This window comes from Bradysia coprophila, chromosome II, assembly GCF_014529535.1.
Source record: "Bradysia coprophila strain Holo2 chromosome II, BU_Bcop_v1, whole genome shotgun sequence".
In the NCBI taxonomy this organism is placed as follows: domain Eukaryota; kingdom Metazoa; phylum Arthropoda; class Insecta; order Diptera; family Sciaridae; genus Bradysia; species Bradysia coprophila.
Window position 1 is genome coordinate 11,586,309 of NC_050735.1, and position 18,986 is coordinate 11,605,294.

The 18,986-nt window shown below is 39.0% G+C and overlaps 3 protein-coding genes across 8 annotated transcripts; 1 reads left to right on the top strand and 2 right to left on the bottom strand.

The window, feature by feature from the left end:
- Positions 1–3,358: 3,358 nt before the first annotated feature.
- On the bottom strand, positions 3,359–7,850 carry LOC119073151 (centrosome-associated zinc finger protein CP190). 4 transcript variants are annotated; one of them, XM_037178463.1, is made up of 4 exons: positions 7,748–7,850; positions 6,088–6,945; positions 5,223–6,019; positions 3,359–4,965 (listed from the first exon to the last, which is right to left on the bottom strand). In XM_037178463.1, exons 2-4 carry the CDS (start codon positions 6,923–6,925, stop codon positions 3,586–3,588), a joined length of 3,015 nt encoding a protein of 1,004 aa, XP_037034358.1. In that variant the 5' UTR covers positions 6,926–6,945; positions 7,748–7,850; the 3' UTR covers positions 3,359–3,585. The 4 variants fall into 4 exon arrangements, with proteins under 4 accessions (XP_037034358.1, XP_037034366.1, XP_037034351.1 ...); XM_037178471.1 differs by having other exon boundaries at positions 7,678–7,802; XM_037178456.1 differs by having other exon boundaries at positions 7,668–7,802.
- A 1,596-nt stretch (positions 7,851–9,446) lies between these two features.
- On the top strand, positions 9,447–12,001 carry LOC119073241 (protein wntless). 2 transcript variants are annotated; one of them, XM_037178559.1, is made up of 9 exons: positions 9,447–9,660; positions 9,754–9,941; positions 10,106–10,670; positions 10,734–10,861; positions 10,933–11,100; positions 11,183–11,306; positions 11,375–11,635; positions 11,706–11,797; positions 11,865–12,001. In XM_037178559.1, exons 1-9 carry the CDS (start codon positions 9,555–9,557, stop codon positions 11,910–11,912), a joined length of 1,680 nt encoding a protein of 559 aa, XP_037034454.1. In that variant the 5' UTR covers positions 9,447–9,554; the 3' UTR covers positions 11,913–12,001. The 2 variants fall into 2 exon arrangements, with proteins under 2 accessions (XP_037034454.1, XP_037034465.1); XM_037178570.1 differs by having other exon boundaries at positions 11,706–11,978.
- Positions 12,002–17,083: 5,082 nt separating this feature from the next.
- Positions 17,084–18,785, bottom strand: LOC119073247 (carboxypeptidase B-like). 2 transcript variants are annotated; one of them, XM_037178596.1, is made up of 3 exons: positions 18,737–18,785; positions 17,584–17,843; positions 17,084–17,416 (listed from the first exon to the last, which is right to left on the bottom strand). In XM_037178596.1, exons 1-3 carry the CDS (start codon positions 18,740–18,742, stop codon positions 17,125–17,127), a joined length of 558 nt encoding a protein of 185 aa, XP_037034491.1. In that variant the 5' UTR covers positions 18,743–18,785; the 3' UTR covers positions 17,084–17,124. The 2 variants fall into 2 exon arrangements, with proteins under 2 accessions (XP_037034491.1, XP_037034480.1); XM_037178585.1 differs by lacking the exon at positions 18,737–18,785 and adding an exon at positions 18,004–18,701.
- Positions 18,786–18,986: the final 201 nt, after the last annotated feature.

Here is an 18,986-nt window from a genome sequence, read left to right on the forward strand (position 1 = left end):
CTGTTTGCTTTTGTTATAATGTTTTGAAGGAGATCTCATGATGGGAAGACTGAAGACCGAGATCATAATTTAAGAAGACAACATCCCCAATTCCTCATTCAAACTTACGCCCTTGTGTAGGCAATAGAACGAATTTGGTATGATTTTCAATAAGCCTCCATTGCATTTATCGGAGCGGCAGCACTAAACATATTCAAAAACAAAAAACTGGCTTTGCTTCAACGTTACTGGAATCACCCTACTCTACGAGACAATGTTTCCAAGTATTTTCTAAAAATATGATACACATTCCCTTGACATAACTATCTGTATGTCTAATTTTTAGTCACTATTAAGATTGCACGACAACTCACCAATATCCGTTTTTAGACCCGTACGAAGTACTGGGGTCTTATAGGTTTACGCATACGTTTGTAACACGTCGAATTGGACTCCCTGAGTAAGGGGAAACCTATTGTGGTTGTCTAGAGATGCCAAATCAGTGAAAAAAAATGTCCGTCTGTATGTCCGTCTGTCTGTCCGTCTGTCTGTCCGTCTGTCTGTCTGTCTGTCTGCACGATAACTTGAGTAAAACACATCCGATTTTGAAAATTCTTTTTTTTCCCGTTTGGTAATGTCAAAAGACAGGCTAAGTTCGAAGATGAGTGATTTTGGATCGACCCCTCCCGAGCTGTGGCCCAATAATTGCTTTACGGTTTTTCGAAGATATCTCCGGACATTTAAACGTTAAACTTGTGAGTCATACGTCAAATAAAAGGTATTTACAATACCGATCGACAAAAAAAAAGTTTTTGGAAATCGGATGACCGACTCGTGAGTTAGACCCCTTGGTGTGAAACAGGCACAGGGCGGCAAGCAGTTTTTGCTTGTAGGTCGGCCACATTTGAACATATTTCGTCTGTTTTAGCTTTATTAGATAGGTATTGACCGTACCAATCAGGGAAAAAAAGTTCATGAAATTATGTTCTCCGGAGCGTGAGCTAGGTCTCTTGGAGTGAGCTCTTATCTGGCTACTCGGAAGTACAGTGAACGTGGTGTATTTTGACAATATCTCGAGTAAATTTTGACCGAATTTCATGAATTTTTTTTTGTTTGAAAGGTATTAACGAATGTAAAGCGTCTGTACTATTTCCGGTCTCCTAACAAAATGGCTGCCGGCGGCCATATTGGATTTTAGTAAAATAGAAATATCTTGGGAAAAATGATACTTAGATAGTTTCTGTTAACATGGAAATAATTTGTTATGTGTGTGGGGTTTCAGGGATTCCATATATGGACATCTATATATACCTATATACAGCTATATTGAGCTATATACAGGCATATAGAGCTATATAATAGCATATTCCTCTGTGAAATGTTTATTTACAGTGAAATATAGGTAAATATAGCGGTACATAGCTGTTTAAATAGGAATTTATGAAATTTGTCTTCGTACGGGGCTGTCTATATTGCCTCCGGCAATTTATTTGTATATGATAACAAGGCAAAGAGTGGATAATGTAAGTGATTTTAAAGGCTTTTGACACGAATAGGTGTTTCGTACGGGTCGGCGTTAGCTATGTTTTTTTATCGTACGGTGTCGTATCATTTTCTTTTGAACTTGTATACATCAACCGAACTCATAACAAATCGATCTGTTTTCAGTAAAAAGTAAATCTTTTCTGCACATTCAATGATTTCAATCAAAAATATGGTTTTATTCGCAAAGAATCAAAAGGCCAAGTTACCACTCACACTACGAACAATTCAGAAACTATTTTAAAAAAAACTGATCTTTTTCGGATAGCCTACATTATTGGCCATTCGCATGATAATCGAATATTCCTCATAATCATTTATTTATTTATTTATTTATGTATTTGTTGGTTTTGAGACCGTTCTAACAGCCTTTTACAGCCAATTACAAGTTCAGTCTGGACCACCGGCTTTACGTGACTTCCGAACCACGCCTCGAAGTATGTAATTACTCTCTGAGGAAAGTTAGGTGTGAAATTGATATCTCGCCTTAATGTAGGCTAGACATATGTACACCAAACACCAAACACACCGCAACTACCCAAATTATGAAGCTTGAGTGAACTTAGGACGTTACCAATGCGATATAATCGCTAGAAAAATTCCATGCGGAATTTGTCTGTCACGGGAATCGAACCCGGATCATTTTGGTGGAAGGCTAGTACGTAACCACTGAGCCATCCCATCCCATCATAAAATCATAAACGATTTAAGAATTTTTAAGCTTAAGATTAACCTCGAGGTTGATACAATTTTCCATTGTCGGTCGGCGTTAGCCAATTTGAAACGGATGCCGATGCCGTCAATGAAATTTCATTTTCTTAAAGGAATATGAGAAAAACGAATACGTCACATGCAGTAGGTCAGGTTAAAGTTCTTTTTTACCGCAAAATGTATGGTAAAACTCAGGAAGTATAAGATTCTTCATGTGTCGGGGTCGAAGTTTTTCAGAAATTTTACATGAAAAATAATGGGCCTGTCTGCCTTGGCCGGCGGCTTTTAGGAATTTTCGCATGAATTCCCAAACTTCGTTCGGCCTATAACACGCAAAGAAAAACCTAAAAATTACCTCGCCAGACAGACACTAATCGGTTGGAAATATGTCTATCAGAAGAAGTACAAGATTCGTTAATTTTACCTTAACTCGTGATGCGCCTGCCTTAAGCGAAAGTTTTACAAAATCATATCAAAGGTCAAATTTTGAATTTTCTTTAATTTATTTACTTTCATTCATGTGGTATACCGTACTCTGAATTGGGAACAATACGAGGAATATATCGATCTTGAAACAAATAATAGTGAAGTTGGAACAAAATCGATTCTTCCTTTATTTCACAAGTGTTCTATAAGTGTGGCCCAAACCATCTCTAGCCGGGACTGGGTCATCACATGGGATCCATTGCCTACGTTTCTATAAAGATATTGTGTTCTGCACGATCTGAATTTAACCTATAATTTACTTTCAAACCAAAAAGGGAGAGTTTTTGTGATCAAAGACGAACTGGTTAATTTAATGAACCATCATGTTGACTGTAGTGTTCTGCAGCTTTTGTTACAATTGTTAATCCGCGAGTTGATAAAGTGACTGAAACCATTTTAAGAAATCGGCGTTTCATTTGGTCGGTTTCATGTTTTGTTTTGCTGTCGTCTATTTTGCAGACATCACCTTTTCCATACACTCGGGACGTCAACATTTCTGGATGGGTGGACTTTATGGAACTGCTTTCATGAAACTGTAAAATTATACGGCCATAGGCCGAATTTTCTAAATGTATTTTCCAAGGCAATTAACTGCTAAAGTACACGACGAATTGCATACAGTCCGAAAAGAAACGATCGGTTTGAATGTACACTACAGATTTTTATTTGAAATAAATTTGAAATTTTGCGCTTACAAACTGAAAACATGTAAAGGAAACCTACCTTCCGTTTGCAACGCTTAGCTTAGCATTTAGAGCGGGATGATAATAATCGTTGCTTCCTGACACTGTGGGATAAATTTATGTGATTGGACTGACACCATAATGTTACCGACACGACACGGAGTAATAGCAAAGGAACATTCGATTAAAAGTCATCGTCTCCCCAATCGGCACTTATCAACGTCTTAACATCAGTTTTCGATTCTTTTTTCTCTGCAGACTCTGTGGACTTTTCGGCTACGGCTTCATCGTCATCTTTCGATGTCGATTCGACAGACGCTTCACTGGTATCGCCTTTCGATGAAACATTCTCTCTCACAACGTGTTTGGCCGTTTGCTTGGCACTTTCGGTCTTATTCCGTGTCGTACGAATGGATTTCTGTTCCGTTGCTGTAGGCGGTTTGGGTGCTGTCTCTGTAGCTTTTTTGCCGGAATTTTTGTACGTTTTCTCAACCTTTGCGGCTACTTTCGGAGCAGACTGAGTGGATGGACCATCCTTCCTGACGACAAGTTTCTCCTTTTTCTCATTTTCTACTTTTGGTGGCACATCGGACTCATCTTCGAAGTCGGACCAGTCATCCTCCACCTCGGAAATGATTTTCTGAACAGTTTTCTTGCCATTGTCACCGCTCTCCGCTGTCTTATCATTTTCCCCAACATTTTCTTCATCGATTTGCTGGTCAACAGTTTCCTGTTCCTTTCCATCATCGTCTGTCTTTTCCGCATAATCTTCATCGTCTAACGAATGTTCGAATGTGGAATCTAAGCTTGAATGATCGGCACTCTGTTCCATGTCTGCCTCGCTGATTTGTTTGTCTTTTCCGTCTTTCTTTTCCACACTAACGTTGCTACTTTCGATGTCCATATCTTCATCCATCGAACTGGCATTACCATCCTGACCGGCTTCTTCATCTTGTGATGAAGTTTCTTGTTTCGCGCCATCATCAGTTTGACTGTAAACAACGACAATACCTTGCTGGTCCGCATTGTTCACCATCAATTCTTGGCTGTGATCGAAGTCGTCGTTCAGGATCATAACGACACCTTCCTGATTCTCCATTTGGCGAACCAAATCGGCCTTCTCTGACGATGTCAATTGTAACGTGGAAACCGATCCATCTTCGGTAATGAATTGCGTTACCGTTACGTCGTCCGGCTGTTCCGTTTTTTCTTCATCCAATTGCTCGACGGCACTCATTTCCTCATGCATGTACTGCAGATCGTCCGATGTGTCCAATACACCTAAACTGGTAGCAATTCCCGTTGCTACATTACTCAATGCTTCCGCCTCCGAACTCGGTTCCAAATTAATGTCCTGTGACGATACCGTCGATATGGTGTGCACAGGCAGTTCAATGTTCGATAGAATTTTGATTTTGTTAGCTCCGCCGGATGACGATGAAGGACTGCTCTCATTATTTGGCACGTACGAATCGTCCAGAATCTCTTCGTCGTCAAAGTCCATCACACCGTCCTCGCAGGCACGCTCCTTGTGATTGCTTCTGATGTGATTGTACAGCAACACCTTGTTGGAAATGAAACATTTTATGTTAGTTATGGGCTTTTCCGCATTAACATTTCGTGTATGAAGGATGGACTTTTGCGCGGAGAAATGTTACCTAGCCCAAAAAGTCCTAAATAACATTTCTCCACACACAATCCACGCAATTAGTGGCGAATTCGCTTATGTCAAATTGCGTGGATTCGTGAAGAAACTCTGTATAATGTAAATAGAGTAACAGACTTGTGTATGGAAGGAAAATAGTCCATCTGGTAACATACCTCGTTGGTGAACGTTTTGTTGCAGTAGATGCAGTGATGCAAATTCTTCGTTTTGTGATGGGTTTCGCGATGCTTGAGCAGTGCGGCCACATCGGGTGCGATGTACTGGCACTCGTCACACTTCGGGAAGACGACATTATGCGGTGGCACGATGTTATGCTTCATCAGACAGTGATAGTGAAGATCGGGACGCTTGTTCACCTTGTAGCCACAATGTTCGCAAATGCGTGGATCGATTTTCTCCTTGTGCGTTACGATCAAATGGCGACGGAATCCCTTGTACGATGGAATGCTGATCGGTCGACCATTGACGCCACAGCGTAGGCACAACCATGGACCTTCCATGTTTTCCGCACCGAGGGCAATGAGTGCATGCATTTTCTTGCTATCGATTCGTTTCGCTGGTGGATTAGCTGGTGGTGGTGCTGCAGCTATTGTCGGTTTTGCGGCAACGATTGTAGCAGCTGGTGCTTGTTTCACTGTTGTCGTAGTTCCGCCGGCTTTGGTAATTTTCAGCTTGATATTCTGCTTGTTTTTCACCAAGTGGGGATACTTCTTCAGCACATCGTGGATGATCTTCGTGTGCTTGTCATCGATATCCGGTTCGTTCTTAACCGGAGATGCAGCTTCGGTGGTAAAACCATCGTCCACATATTCGGCATCATCGTCAAATTCCTCGGCGACGATTTGTTTGCGTTGCCGATGAGCTTCGGTATATTCCTTGACATCTTGAATGTTCGGTTTCTTCTCCGGCGGTGATGCATATGAAAGGCCTGATGCTGGTCGTTTCACTGGTCCTGCGGGAAATGATTTAGTTTTTAGTGCGGAGTTTGTTTGAAAGTATACTGAAGTGCCATATGCTTACCGGTATATCCTCGACGTAATTGCTCGAAACTCGACGATGTTGATGGTTCGTTGATGTCCAGATCTTTTTCCTCTTTGATTGCCGTCTGCAACGGAATACTTTCGTACGAAATGTTGTCAAACGAACTCTCAAACTGTTCGGGCATCGTAATTTCATCGGAACAGTCGAAGCGAGAAGGACCCTTTTTGGATGCTGCCGACGTATTGGAAGCGTACATTGTTACCAGTTGCACCGGTTCGGGTAAAGATTTCCGTATGAAATGTGGTATGGCGGCCGGTCGAACTGCCACTTTGATCTCAGCTCGTTCCGATTTGACACTTTTCATAACGGGAACCATTTTTCGGGGAGTGTATGTCCGAGTTGGTGGTTGAACAGTTGCTGCCGACGTGGACGATCGGGAATATGTCATTGCCCGAGGCGATGCGGCTTTGTTCAGTAATATGGGATGTGGTTTTGGATCGACCGTACGTTTGTGCGCCTCCAACAACTTGAGTAGTACGGTCATTTTCATGTCACGAGCGGTTTTCAGCAGTCGACTGTACATTGCCACCTCGAATTCGAGAGTTCCCGTGTACATGAAGTTTACGATCGGAACAACAACGTCCGCCTGTAGATCTCCGGGCATGATCAGAGTGTCCTCTAACACTTGACATTGTTGTTCGAGTAGATTGAAAAAATCGGTACAAGCACTCAACACCAGACGATGCACTTTCAATTGCGAATTATCGTTGAATTGCAGCGTGAGGTCACAGTAATCGGTTTTGTTGAAGAAATTTTGTAATTTCTGCAGGAAGAACACTCCCCAGTTGTCCACTTTGACAGACTTGATTTCAACCATGACGTTCCGTTAGAAAAGATCTGAAAAAGTGTAAAGAAAAATTGATAACTGGGCTTCAACTATATCGAGAAAGGGAGACTGCTTCCACTATATCGAGAGAGGGAGACTATATCGACTAAGCGCAAAAACCCACGATCAATTTTGCGTTGAGATCGACAATTATGTTTCGTTATCTATTGTAATCCGATATTCACCACAGGCTAAACCGGGGAAAATCCAACGCGAAATCGATTGTGTGTTTTCGGCTTAAATTTAATTAAATTTAACGATTTCGGTTGGTGTATCGGTATTTTCCACTGAATATCGGTTTTTCAAAAATCTTTGCGACATAATAACATCGAAAAGCTTTCGATGACAAGCACTCACATTCGATGTGTACATACGAGCTTTTCGATTTCACTTTTACACAAAGCTGCTATTTTAATTTAACATTTTTAGAAACTCCTAAAATGAAAAACATAAGCGGCAAGCTTTTCACACAACTGAACTTTTATCAGCCAGTCAATTCAAAATTCAGGAAGGAACCACAGAGCGCGAATTGCACAACATTTTCAAAAAACCATTCCACTCCATGGCATCATTATTGATGGATTTTGCAGAGGACGCGTCAACCAAAGTATAGAGTGTATCTACCCGAGGCGTCGGTAATAATACAAGAACACACACACATTGTTTTCACAGCACAATTTTCATTCCATTCATACCATCGACGAAATGCAATTTGACATCAACAAACACTCACAAACGGTTACCCAATGATTCAGAAATATTTTCCGATTATTTTGATTTGATTTAGTTGAATCAAAGTATTCTTTTTCGAACCTTTTTTTGATTGATAAAAATTAAAGCTCCATCTTAACTGAAAACTCTAAGGCAATTGTCAACGTAGAAGCAATCTAGTGTGTTGGTAAATAGAGGGCGTTGCAACGTGTCAATGTGCATGTTGATTTGGATGCGGTCTTTTGTTGGGATGATATGCAGGGAAATTCAAAAAGTAAAGTGTGGAAAATTGACTTCGTTCTCAGTTAACACTGAGAATGATCAGTTCGTGAAGCATCAGAACTCACGAATTTGTCCAAAATCATTTGTACAAAAAAGATACGCAAACAGTGTTTCAAGGTCAATGTCGAAAAAATTATGAATGTAAATAATTCCAGATTCGAAGATCTTCAGTGATTTTGGTCATTTTGGCACGAGGTCAGTTGAGTTTAACTGTCTCTATCTCACACACACTCTATTCAAGGAGAGCGATCTCTCACCATTTATTTTTTTTAATTTGTCGGTTACACGACTGTTGGAGTCAAAAGGTTAAATTTTTTGATTTTTTTTACTTTAAAAATGCAATTTATCAAAGATGCCAGAGTCAAAACATTTTTAAATTTCATGAGCCTGGTCGGACTTTTTTCAAAACATCAAAATGGGAGGATGTTCAAAACATCAAAATGGGAGGATGGAGTTACAAATACAAACTGGGCTAACTATCAATGTTGTTTTTTGTTATTCATTAATGAACTTTTGACAGTTGACCAGCTAAACCAGTCGAATTAAGAGTGTTTTCATTCTGCGTAAATACTCCATTTTTATTTGCTATGTCAAAAATGTATATGAAAATATTCCTTGACAAACACCTCAAGCCAAGTTAAAATTAACTGGTCTTCAGTATTCTCGCTCTACTCATAAAAGTGGCCTCACAGTTATCCCTTTTAATTCCGTTTTGCTTCCGTGTTCGTGACACGTTTCATTTCAAACAATGTGCTCTTTTGTATGAAATGCCAACTGTCATGTACACGGAGGCGAAACGAAATGAAAAAGGATGACTGTGAATTCAGACTAACAGTCTCCCGCAAGGTCAATGGGTTGTGATTTCGCCATTTTAAGAAGAAGAAGAATGACGTTTCAGGTCTATGACGCTCAGTAAATACACAAATTGTGAAAAATCAAAAAGAAAATGTTGACATTGGCACTGGCGATCAGTTTCGACGGTCAAACCATGAACTTTCATCACAACCCATTGAGTTCAATTAATCTGCTCTCCTCGTTAACACTGTATAGAGTGTTATGATTAGAGTGAAAAAAACCGAGGACCATTTATTTAAAACTTGCCTTCCTTGCCTTGGGGTGATTGTCAAAGTATTTGCGTCTCTTTCAACATGTTTTTAAATTGTGAGTGAGACGACCGAAGACCAGTTTATTGTAATATGCCTGGGAGCAATAAAAGTACATATAAACTAGGTATGGTCTGTTCCATACCTTGTGTTGACGTTCATTGCCTTGGAGTACTTGTCAAAATATTTCTATGAAAGATTGTCAAAAATATAGTTCCCCATCGAGACCAGGTGAATAATTTTCTTTTTTCTATCTTTTTCCGCTCTTATAACACCAAATATGGAGGATATCGTGTAAAATGTCGTAAATTGAGAATGTCTCTCATTATTTGGTATTAGCGCCACCACTACACAATGTGACGATTTCGTAAACTAACGAATTCGATTCATCCACTTTGTTCGTGTCATTCGTTGGTTTACTGTCAAACGACGGAATAAAGAAAACATAAGACAAACAGACACAAAACAAAAGAGTACTAAATCAACAAAGTTCCAGAAAAAAGCCGTATTCATTTTCCGACAAAATGACCGGTACAATTTTGGAAAATTTAAGCACCAAAAAGCTGACAATATTAGTCGTTTCGTTGCTAATTTGTCAGTTTGTTTGTTTCTTAATCGGCGGCTTGATCGGTACGTATAATAAACAATATACTATACATGCAGTGCTGCAACTAAACAATGTGTTCAACGAGCAAAAATAAAAATAATTTTCCCGTGATACAGCTCCGATACCTGCAAGCGTGCAGTCCATTTTGGGCACAATTTGTGATGATGTTCCCGGCTCGCATAATGACACTTCCATTTGGTTATATTCGCGTGGTGCAGGACAATGCAGTCAGACTGTTCGCGAAAGTATCGAAAACAAACACGATGACTACCGTTTGGCGAATAAGATGGTGTTTGTATTCCAGGTATTTTATGGTTTTTGTTTACGCTTTCGTTTCCGTTGTACCTGTGATACATAGGTAGAGCGAAAATAGAATTTGGATTTTTTTTCTTTGTGTGCTGTTATGGGTGTAGCGCAGCATTAATTTGAAATTTATTATCACTTTTCACTGTTGCGTTCGTTTTTCAGATGCCTCTACCACGAGAAGGAAAATCACTGGACTATTCACGCTGGCAACAAAACATCATCGGTATCCTGCAGCCGGACATTGCATACCACGAAAATTTAATCGTCGACTCTCACGCCAAATTGACAATTGATGCACGACTCGCCTATCGTAACAAAGACGATCCCGACAATGGCTGGAAACTATACGCTTCATCGCTGGAACGCCGAGATCTGGACTGTAAGACGGATAAAGCGGTCGACGAATATTTGTATCAATGTTCGACCATCCCGCTGTTCGAACTTGGCTCATTGCATCACGATTACTATTTGCTGAACATTCGTTTGCCGGTCGATTCGGAGTTGAAGATGAATTTGAATGTTGGGAATGTGCAGGACATGCACCTGATTACAATCTATCAGAACGGTGGCTTCACCAAGGTCTGGGTCTCGTTGAAAACGGTCTTCTTCCCGTTCATCGTTGCCATTATGATTTGGTTTTGGCATCGTGTGCATGTGTTGGAACGGAAACCGGTTCTGTTGGAGTACATGCTGATGTATCTGGGAGGAACGTTGACTCTACTGAACAGTAAGCATCGAGAGATCCCAATGTATTTTATGAATTTGAAGCTAAAGTCGTAATTGTTCACAGTGCCAGTGGAATACTTGACGCTGGCCTTCGATATGCCATTTATGTTGCTGCTCAGCGATTTGCGACAGGGAATCTTCTATGCAACATTGCTATCATTTTGGTTGGTCTTCGCCGGTGAACATATGTTGGTAAGCTAGTCTGGACGCTTGAGACTCCATCGGGACGCTGTTGGATAACCGTTGAATTATTCACCTTTCAGATCCAAGACAATGGCGAAAGAAATTCGCTAAAAATTTACTGGAAACATTTGAGTGCCGTTGTCGTCGGTTGCTTGTCGCTGTTCGTGTTCGACGTCTGTGAACGTGGTGTTCAGCTGCGCAATCCATTTTTCTCAATTTGGGTGTCAAACTTTGGCAGCCATTTTGCGGTAAGATTCCAATTTGCCGCTTCAAAACTTCTCCTTCGCTGCTCCAAATGTTCGTTGATGTCTGACCTTTTCACTTTTTCAGCTAACATTCATCATCCTCGGAGGCATTTCGGCTGGCATTTACTTCCTCTTCCTTTGCTACATGATTTGGAACGTCTTCTGCAACATCAGCATCAAACGATCGTCGTTACCAACCATGTCGACCGGTAATTGTCATTTCGTTGGGTGTCATTCAATCACCAACTTATTTTGGTCCAATTCTCTTTCCGTCTAGCCCGACGACTACACTACGAGGGAATCATTTACCGTTTTCAATTTCTGATGTTGGCCACTCTCCTTTGCGCTGCACTAACTGTCATCGGTTTCATAATGGGACAAGTGTCGGAAGGTAAATGGAAATGGGACGACAATGTTGAGGTCGAATTCACGTCGGCTTTTCTGACCGGTGTCTATGGCATGTGGAACATTTACATTTTTGCACTGATCATTTTGTACGCACCAAGCCATAAGAAATGGGCTGCCGACAGTAACAGTGGTGAGTGTGATTCGGGATTCGGTTGCTAGATTGGACTCCGGAGTAACGTTTTTGTTCTATGTTTTTGCAGAGAATATTGTCAGCGAAGAGATTGAATTCAACAGCTTGCCATCTGATTCGAATCCCAGCGAAATATCGTCGCTCACATCGTTTGCGCGGAAGGTTGCGTTCGATTAAGTTCGTTTTGTGGTGGAAGGTAATTTTTTTTTGTTTTCTTCTTTCGTTTCAGATTTTGATTTTGCTAAAGACATATTTATCCTTTGTTGACCCTCGTTGAACCGGACAGACTTAAGAATTTTAGTTTTGTGTGTTTTATGTTGTCGCCTTTTGCCGCGACCAGCGAGCGAATTGTCTTTTCTTCAATCGAATGTACGTCAAAGTCATTTGATTTCGCTCCTGGTAGCCTAAACAAACAGCTTGACATCCCGTCTTGTCAATTCTAATACTAATGATAACTGTCCGTTTGCCTCACTTGCTTACGATCTGCGGTAACTATTAATAATTTGATTTGAAACATTTCGGAAGAGAATTGTCGTCGAAATTCGAAAAAAACGTTTTCCCAAAGTTGTGGAGCTTTCCCAAGCAGATTCCATTCAATTAAACCAATGGCAAAATTAGGCTGGCTACCTTACGGTCGAAAATATTTTTGTCGGTTCGACCTGCACCAAAAAAGGCAAACGACTCTTTGGAGCTTTATCCCACTTCGCTCATTAAATGTGATCCCATTTTGCTTCAAAATGTCAACCCACTTCGTTCCGAAATATCATCACATTTCACTCCGAAATGTCAACCCACTTCGTTCCGAAATGTCATCACATTTCACTCCGAAATGTCATAATATTTCACTCCGAAATGTCATCATATTTCACTCCGAAATGTCGTCCCATTTCATTCCGAAATGTCGTCCCATTTCATTCCGAAATGTCGTCCCGTTTCACTCCGAAATGTCATCATATTTCACTCCGAAATGTCGTCCTATTTCACTCCGAAATGTCGTCCCATTTCACTCCGAAATGTCGTCCCATTTCGCTCGGAAATGTCATCCAATTTCGCACTTCGCTCCGAAATGTTGCAAAAAGTTGCAAAATGTTTAGAGTTAACGCTCCTATCTGATTCCCATTCCCCTTGTGTGCTGTAGCAAAAAAAACGATTCCGACGGTGTATTTTCTTTGTCATTTTAATATTCTGGAGAATCTAAAAGACCAAAAGCCTCCGTCCGTGTAATTGAGTTCTTTATGAGGCATGAAAAGCGTCCTGTTCTTGTTTTTAGAGAGCTCACTAATGGCCTTTAACAGCCAATACTAAGTTCAGTTCCAGCTTAACCACCAACGTGACTTCCGCGCCACGCCTCAAACTATGCAAATGTCCTCTGAGCAAAGTTAGGTGCTTCATTGATTTCTTGTGCCTAAATCTGGGCTCGACATATGCACACATGTTGATCGTACTTTAGTTGCGTCATTCAGTGTATACGTTGTTTCAGACATTAACCTACAACTGCAACTATTCAAAATGAGTGAACCTTTGGACGTTAGCGATATAATCGCTAGAAAAATTTCTTGTTGTTGACTTTTATACTTATACTTATGAGGGACCCAAATATTGTCAGTTTCGTGCGTTATGAAGAATGTAATCTTAAAATCAATTTTTGGATTAAGAAGTGTGTCATGCCAAGCCAGTCAAATTTTGAACTTGTCTGTGTTGGCCGGGTCATAACAGCGCTTTAAAACGAAAGTCGTTGGACAAATGTTTCTCGTATCGGGTATAAGATTCCAGCATTGGTCTTATTAAAACGGGGTGATAGACACACATTCTAAACGGTCTGTTAAAGATTTTTCATAAATCTCAACTAGACTCCTCAACGATCCAATGAGTGTTGGTAACTGTTCTCTCTTCCTTTTTACTTTTCCTTCCAATTCCTAAGTTTTCGTTTCTTTTTTTTTAAATGAGAAATGTGCCAAACAACTTTTTTTTTAGAAAGTCATTTTATTCGAATTTTTAGATTTTTGTAAAATTTTTATTTTTAATCACTTTGCGTCGATGTTTAAAACGCGAAAATTTATTTGATTTTTTTTTATATTTTTAATGTAAATGTCCATTGCAATCAGTATTATTAAAATAGAATCTTGTATTTTCGTACATTAACTAAAAATAATCTTCACAAAAATAACAAATTTTTCTAAGAATTTTTTTTACATAAACATTTAGTCTGTAGTAGCCATTTTAGGTACTTAATTGTATTAATTGTAGTATTTATATGAATGTGCTTAATAAAACGTAAAATAAATAAATATTTCTTTAAATGTAAATTTAGTCTTCGGTTCATTTTATCTATAGTCTTCTAACTTGTGCCATCAAAATCAATTACGCCATAAAATGCATAAATAAATGGCAGAGCACGTAGGTGGTCGTGAGGCCCGGACAGGCTCAAAAAAGCACTTCGGGGAAAAATTCAAAATTTTCGTTCGGGCGACTTTTTCCAATTAGGCCCTCGATTTGTATGACTGATTAATATTGTGTAACTTACACACAGTTCCGCCACATCACACGGACAATTGGGACATTTGCGTAAGGCACGATTTGCGGTGCAAAATTTTAAAAGAACAAAAAAATAGGGAAATAACTCAGGGAAACATTTTCGAGGCGAATGTAAAAATGTACACGAAAACAAAATTTCGCTCACATCACTCTCTAGTGAAAGTATACAAATTTTGATTAGAAGAGGGCTTTCGATGAATTTCTTTTCGATATTCAATCGAAACTTTCCTACTGAGGCCTTTCCCTTAATTTTTTCTTTGTTTTCCAATCGAAATTCTTTTACTGAGGCCTTTCTGTTCGTAATAAAGTAAGCCTCGGACTACGTTCGCGGGACGTGCAATCATAATTTTCCTGTTAACATGCTCACATTTTTTCATCTTCTTCTGTCTTTCACAAACATTGTGATCCATCCTGTATTGTCCAAATGCTTGTAGACATATTTCCAATTGTTAGATGTTCGATAACTTATCGAATGAGTGAATATTACCTTGGAATTTTGCTTACTTCTAAATGTCAATATATGTATCAAAATAGTGGTCAAACTTGACATTTTCTAATATTCATGTCGTGAAATATTCTTTCTTAAGTACCCTGAACACCCTGTTCAACCTATAGTGTAGTTGATAAGGACCATTTATATGAGAACGTTTACACTCGTATAAAATCTGGGCTACCTCTCTAAAAGTTAACTTTTCTCATTGTAAAGTAGGTAAAATTATCAGTAGGTTCCTTAATGATAATTTTACCTGCTTTGCAATGAGAAAAATAAACTTTTAGAGAGGTAGCCCAGCTTTTATACGAGTGTAAACAGTCTCTTATAAATGGTCCTTATCAACTGCACTATTAACAAATCATAAAAAAATATAATTCCATCGTCAATCTTCATCATTTCTGCGACAAATTTAGTCAAAAATTGATATCATTATTTCTGAGCAGACGCAACATAACCATTGTTCAGGAGGACCACTCAGTGCCTTTAGACATCCGAAAAATGGTATATGTGTAGCAAATTTTCCGGACAACAATATTGTAGAACATTATCTGAACATATAATCATTGTTTCAATCTGAAATATGAAAAAACACAACAGTGAAAAATTAGATGTTTCAAAATATTTCTTCACTTTGACCACATTTTGGACCACCCTATGTTGTCCAAAAAATTTCTAGGGTTTAGGAAATTTAATTCGCTATCGATTTCATCCATAAAAATACGAAATATTTTGTTCAGAGTGTTCGAAAATGGTCGAGAACTGAAATAGTGCACTCTAGACTTCCCCCTCCTTTTCCCGAAAACTGACAGGATTTCAGCTTGGCACCCGAACTTCTCTTTTTCATGGTACCAAGGGCTATCCAAATCACCCAAGACATCCCGTGCACCTTTCATGGACACAGGCACCAGGCACTTCCGTGGCTGCTGGACTAGAAGATATTGAGCTGGTATAAAAAATTTCCGTTTATGAAGTTTCTCTGCATCTCGTAGGGAGAAATATTGAGAAATATTGAGAAATATTTAACCAAATTTGGTATACAGATAAAAATATTGACCAACACCTAAATCTTTTTTTTTTTTTTGATTAACAGTACTCGACCAAATCGTTTGAATAAGTAATCCGTAGAGGAATTAAATTTTATTCTTTTAGGCCCTGACTTTTGACGCTTGTTTACTATGCGCTGAAATGAAAATCTCATTTTAATGCGATCAAAATGTTATGTGTAGTGCCAATTAGAGAAAAATAATTATTCTAAACCTCCCTAACAATAAAAAACGAAGAAGCTTTTTTGTGAATCTGGAATGGGAAATTAAGCAGATTTTTTTTTTTTAAATTACCTGGCGAGATTTGCACTTGGGACCTGCTGCACTACAGTCGACAATCGCAACAACTGCTGCAATTTGATCTTAATCCCAACGTGGCTTATTTTGAACCGTTATTTCAAAGAAACTAATGCATCGTGGGATTAAAATGCAAATTGTCAGATGATAAGATCGTCAGAACGTCACTATTTTTTCATGATTTTCATTTTTACATTCTTCTCTTGATTCTTCTGTTTTTAGAAAGTTTGTTTTTGAAAGTAATCCCATCAGCGATCTACCCTAAAAAATATTTCTAGATCCCTAGTTCAGAAACAAGGTTGAAATCAACGCACTTCAAGCATGAGTGCTATCCTAAATAAGGAACGGAGACTTCGCAGTGTGCCACACAACTGTGAAACACTGTAAGTAGTATATTAGATATTAGATAAGGAATTTGATATTCCGTATCCAGATGAGTAAAAGTGTCCGAGGGCTTTACCCCGAATTTGTAGAATGTGGGACCTAATCTGGTAAGGTTTGGAAATTTTCTGCTCCAGGTTATCATTCGAAATATTTTTGTCAGTGCGTCGTTTTGCATATGATTACAGTCCAACATGGTTACATGTATAAACGTGGCATAATGAATTGCATTCTTCGTAAACGAGGGGCAGATATTTGTAAATGTTGTTGACAAAGGATTTTCGAAAAGACACAATCCTCTGAGAATTTTTTATTGATTCTGGTACGATTTTCTACTTTTTATTTGATTTTCTTGCGCTTCCTTGGATTTCCTATGAATTTACGAAATTTCTTGAGGATTTTCTATGATTATGAGGATTTCCTTTCAAAATTCGTTGAAGTATCTTCTAACCTTCTAGACCTTCTTTTGACTGACAAAGGATTTTCATCAAATAAAAAAATTTGGAAAAATTCTTTTGAGAATACCTCGGAGATCATTAGGCCGGCATGGTCCATCTAAGAACTTGACCCTAAAGATCTTACAGAGATGAGATAAAAAGAAGAAAGTGATGAAATTCCGTGGTCAAAGCATTATCCACGAGATGCTATTAACTGAAACTGATTTCCATTCGCACTTTCAGAATAAAAACTCGCTTCATATTGTCGATTTCAATCAAATCAAAAAAATTTAATTTCCAATTTTACAAATCGGCTATGTGGCAGCACATTGCTCTGATACCAAACCAACTTTCTCGAACTATTCGAAGAATTTCAGTTGCAGGCGGATGAAAGCATCCTCCAGCCAATTCCATTACCATTACGTATGGTATTTTAAGTGTTCCATACGCGTAGTCAGGACTACCGCCTGCCGCAACATGCTGATTAATAAATGCTACAGTTCCGCATCGGTAAATGTTGCCAGTTTTCTCTTTTATTGCTATCTGACCGATTTTTGCCAACTTGTGAAGTTCACGCCAATTGTCGGGTGGTTTTCTGTGGAATACGAACGAGTGAGATAAAGCAGGCCAACGAAAGTAACAGATTACGTTGGATGCTGCGAAAGTGATTCATTACCTGAGTCGAAAATCTTCTTCATGTAATGGATCACTTTTGCAGTGGGAAAACTGCTATGTAATGATCAACTTTCGCATGGGGCATACCTCGTATAGCCGAACGGATACATAAACGCCTTTGAATACGAATGTAAAGACAGATAGAATTTGCAATTGGTCTTGATCGAGTGCATGATCGTTTTGAGCATCTCACTTTCGGGTTCGGAAAATGCCGTTTCACCGCGATACGTGTGCTTGGATGGACGGGAACAAGCCGATTTCCAATGATGGTCAAAATTGCGATTACAATCGGTTCCGATGTATTTTGTGCCCGTAATTGGCTTACGGGTTTTTCGCCAAAAGGGAAACTGAAATTTGTGGATAGGTTTTAGGATTAGAGACAGGACTCTCAACGTGAAAATATTTTCAACATCGAAATAAAATCCCAATGAAATTGTCAACCACTTTCTCACTGCTTTCCAAGCAAAAACATAACTGCAACACAATTTCGATAAAAACACAACTTACGTTCGTATGACTGTACTCATATCCATCAACATTAACAATCGGAACAATCAGAAAATCCAACTTCCTCAACAAATGTGTATTTCGTCTAAAGTTTTCGATCAATTGATTGATGCAATAAACAGTTGTTGCAACTGAAACCCATTCTCTCCCATGTATACCACCATCGATCAAAACTACTGACTTCACTTCCTCTTTCGGTTTCAATTTTATCTTAGCGTGAGCACTTTTCGTGTTACCACCGTTCCGTTTACATTTATATTTCGCATTAGCCGATTTGAATTTAGCAGATTTAACGGGTCGATGGCATGGGGGGATTTCATCGTCACTGATGTGATTGTAGGAAATTTTGATGTATTTCACGGGTCGGCCCTCATAAGATTTACCACATTCCGTTACGGTTACAAATTTTGGATAGCTGGCCGCTAAATAGTCCATGTATTCATTCACCTCATTGTGACGGAGATAATTTGAAAATAAATCGTTTATTCGAAATGTCGCTGTCATTCCGTGTAATATTACAATTAATCGACACACCAAGATTTAACCGAAACAAATTGTACTTAACGTAAAGCAAATAAAATTGTTCCCTTTACGATCGTAGTTGAAAAACCGCGCTAAACTGTGCACAAAACGACAAATCCGGAACGACTATAGTTGATTGTGACAGTATACTATGCCGAAAAGCGGTGGTATACTTTGCCATTATAATAATAATTTTCCGAATGAAATATACCTCCATCCTACCGCCACATTTCGTTCATAATCCAGAGGCAAATATTTTCACATTTTTACAGAAAACAAAACGAAAACAATTCGAAAAGGAACTTACTATACGGCTGTGACATAAATATTTAATGACGTAGATAAACTACAAATTATTTAAATGTTTTCGCTCATGAAGCAATCCGTGAGACCCATCACACTCATCCACGTGACAATATTGCTCAGAGTAGTGACATTTTCGATAAAAAGATGAAAAGTAG

What these genes read in the sequence shown, in the direction of transcription:
- LOC119073247 (XM_037178585.1), bottom strand. Translation starts at nt 18,507, where the DNA reads ATGACAGCGACATTTCGAATAAACGATTTATTTTCAAATTATCTCCGT. An exon ending in ATGAGTACAGTCATACGAAC is followed by an intron (nt 17,844 to 18,003) that starts GTAAGTTGTGTT and finishes CACAAATTTCAG; the next exon opens with TTTCCCTTTTGGCGAAAAAC. An exon ending in TATCCGTTCGGCTATACGAG is followed by an intron (nt 17,417 to 17,583) that starts GTATGCCCCATG and finishes CGTATTCCACAG; the next exon opens with AAAACCACCCGACAATTGGC.
- LOC119073241 (XM_037178559.1), top strand. Translation starts at nt 9,555, where the DNA reads ATGACCGGTACAATTTTGGAAAATTTAAGCACCAAAAAGCTGACAATA. An exon ending in CTTAATCGGCGGCTTGATCG is followed by an intron (nt 9,661 to 9,753) that starts GTACGTATAATA and finishes CCCGTGATACAG; the next exon opens with CTCCGATACCTGCAAGCGTG. An exon ending in TCACATCGTTTGCGCGGAAG is followed by an intron (nt 11,798 to 11,864) that starts GTTGCGTTCGAT and finishes CTTTCGTTTCAG; the next exon opens with ATTTTGATTTTGCTAAAGAC.
- LOC119073151 (XM_037178463.1), bottom strand. Translation starts at nt 6,925, where the DNA reads ATGGTTGAAATCAAGTCTGTCAAAGTGGACAACTGGGGAGTGTTCTTC. An exon ending in ATTACGTCGAGGATATACCG is followed by an intron (nt 6,020 to 6,087) that starts GTAAGCATATGG and finishes CATTTCCCGCAG; the next exon opens with GACCAGTGAAACGACCAGCA. An exon ending in ACAAAACGTTCACCAACGAG is followed by an intron (nt 4,966 to 5,222) that starts GTATGTTACCAG and finishes ATTTCCAACAAG; the next exon opens with GTGTTGCTGTACAATCACAT.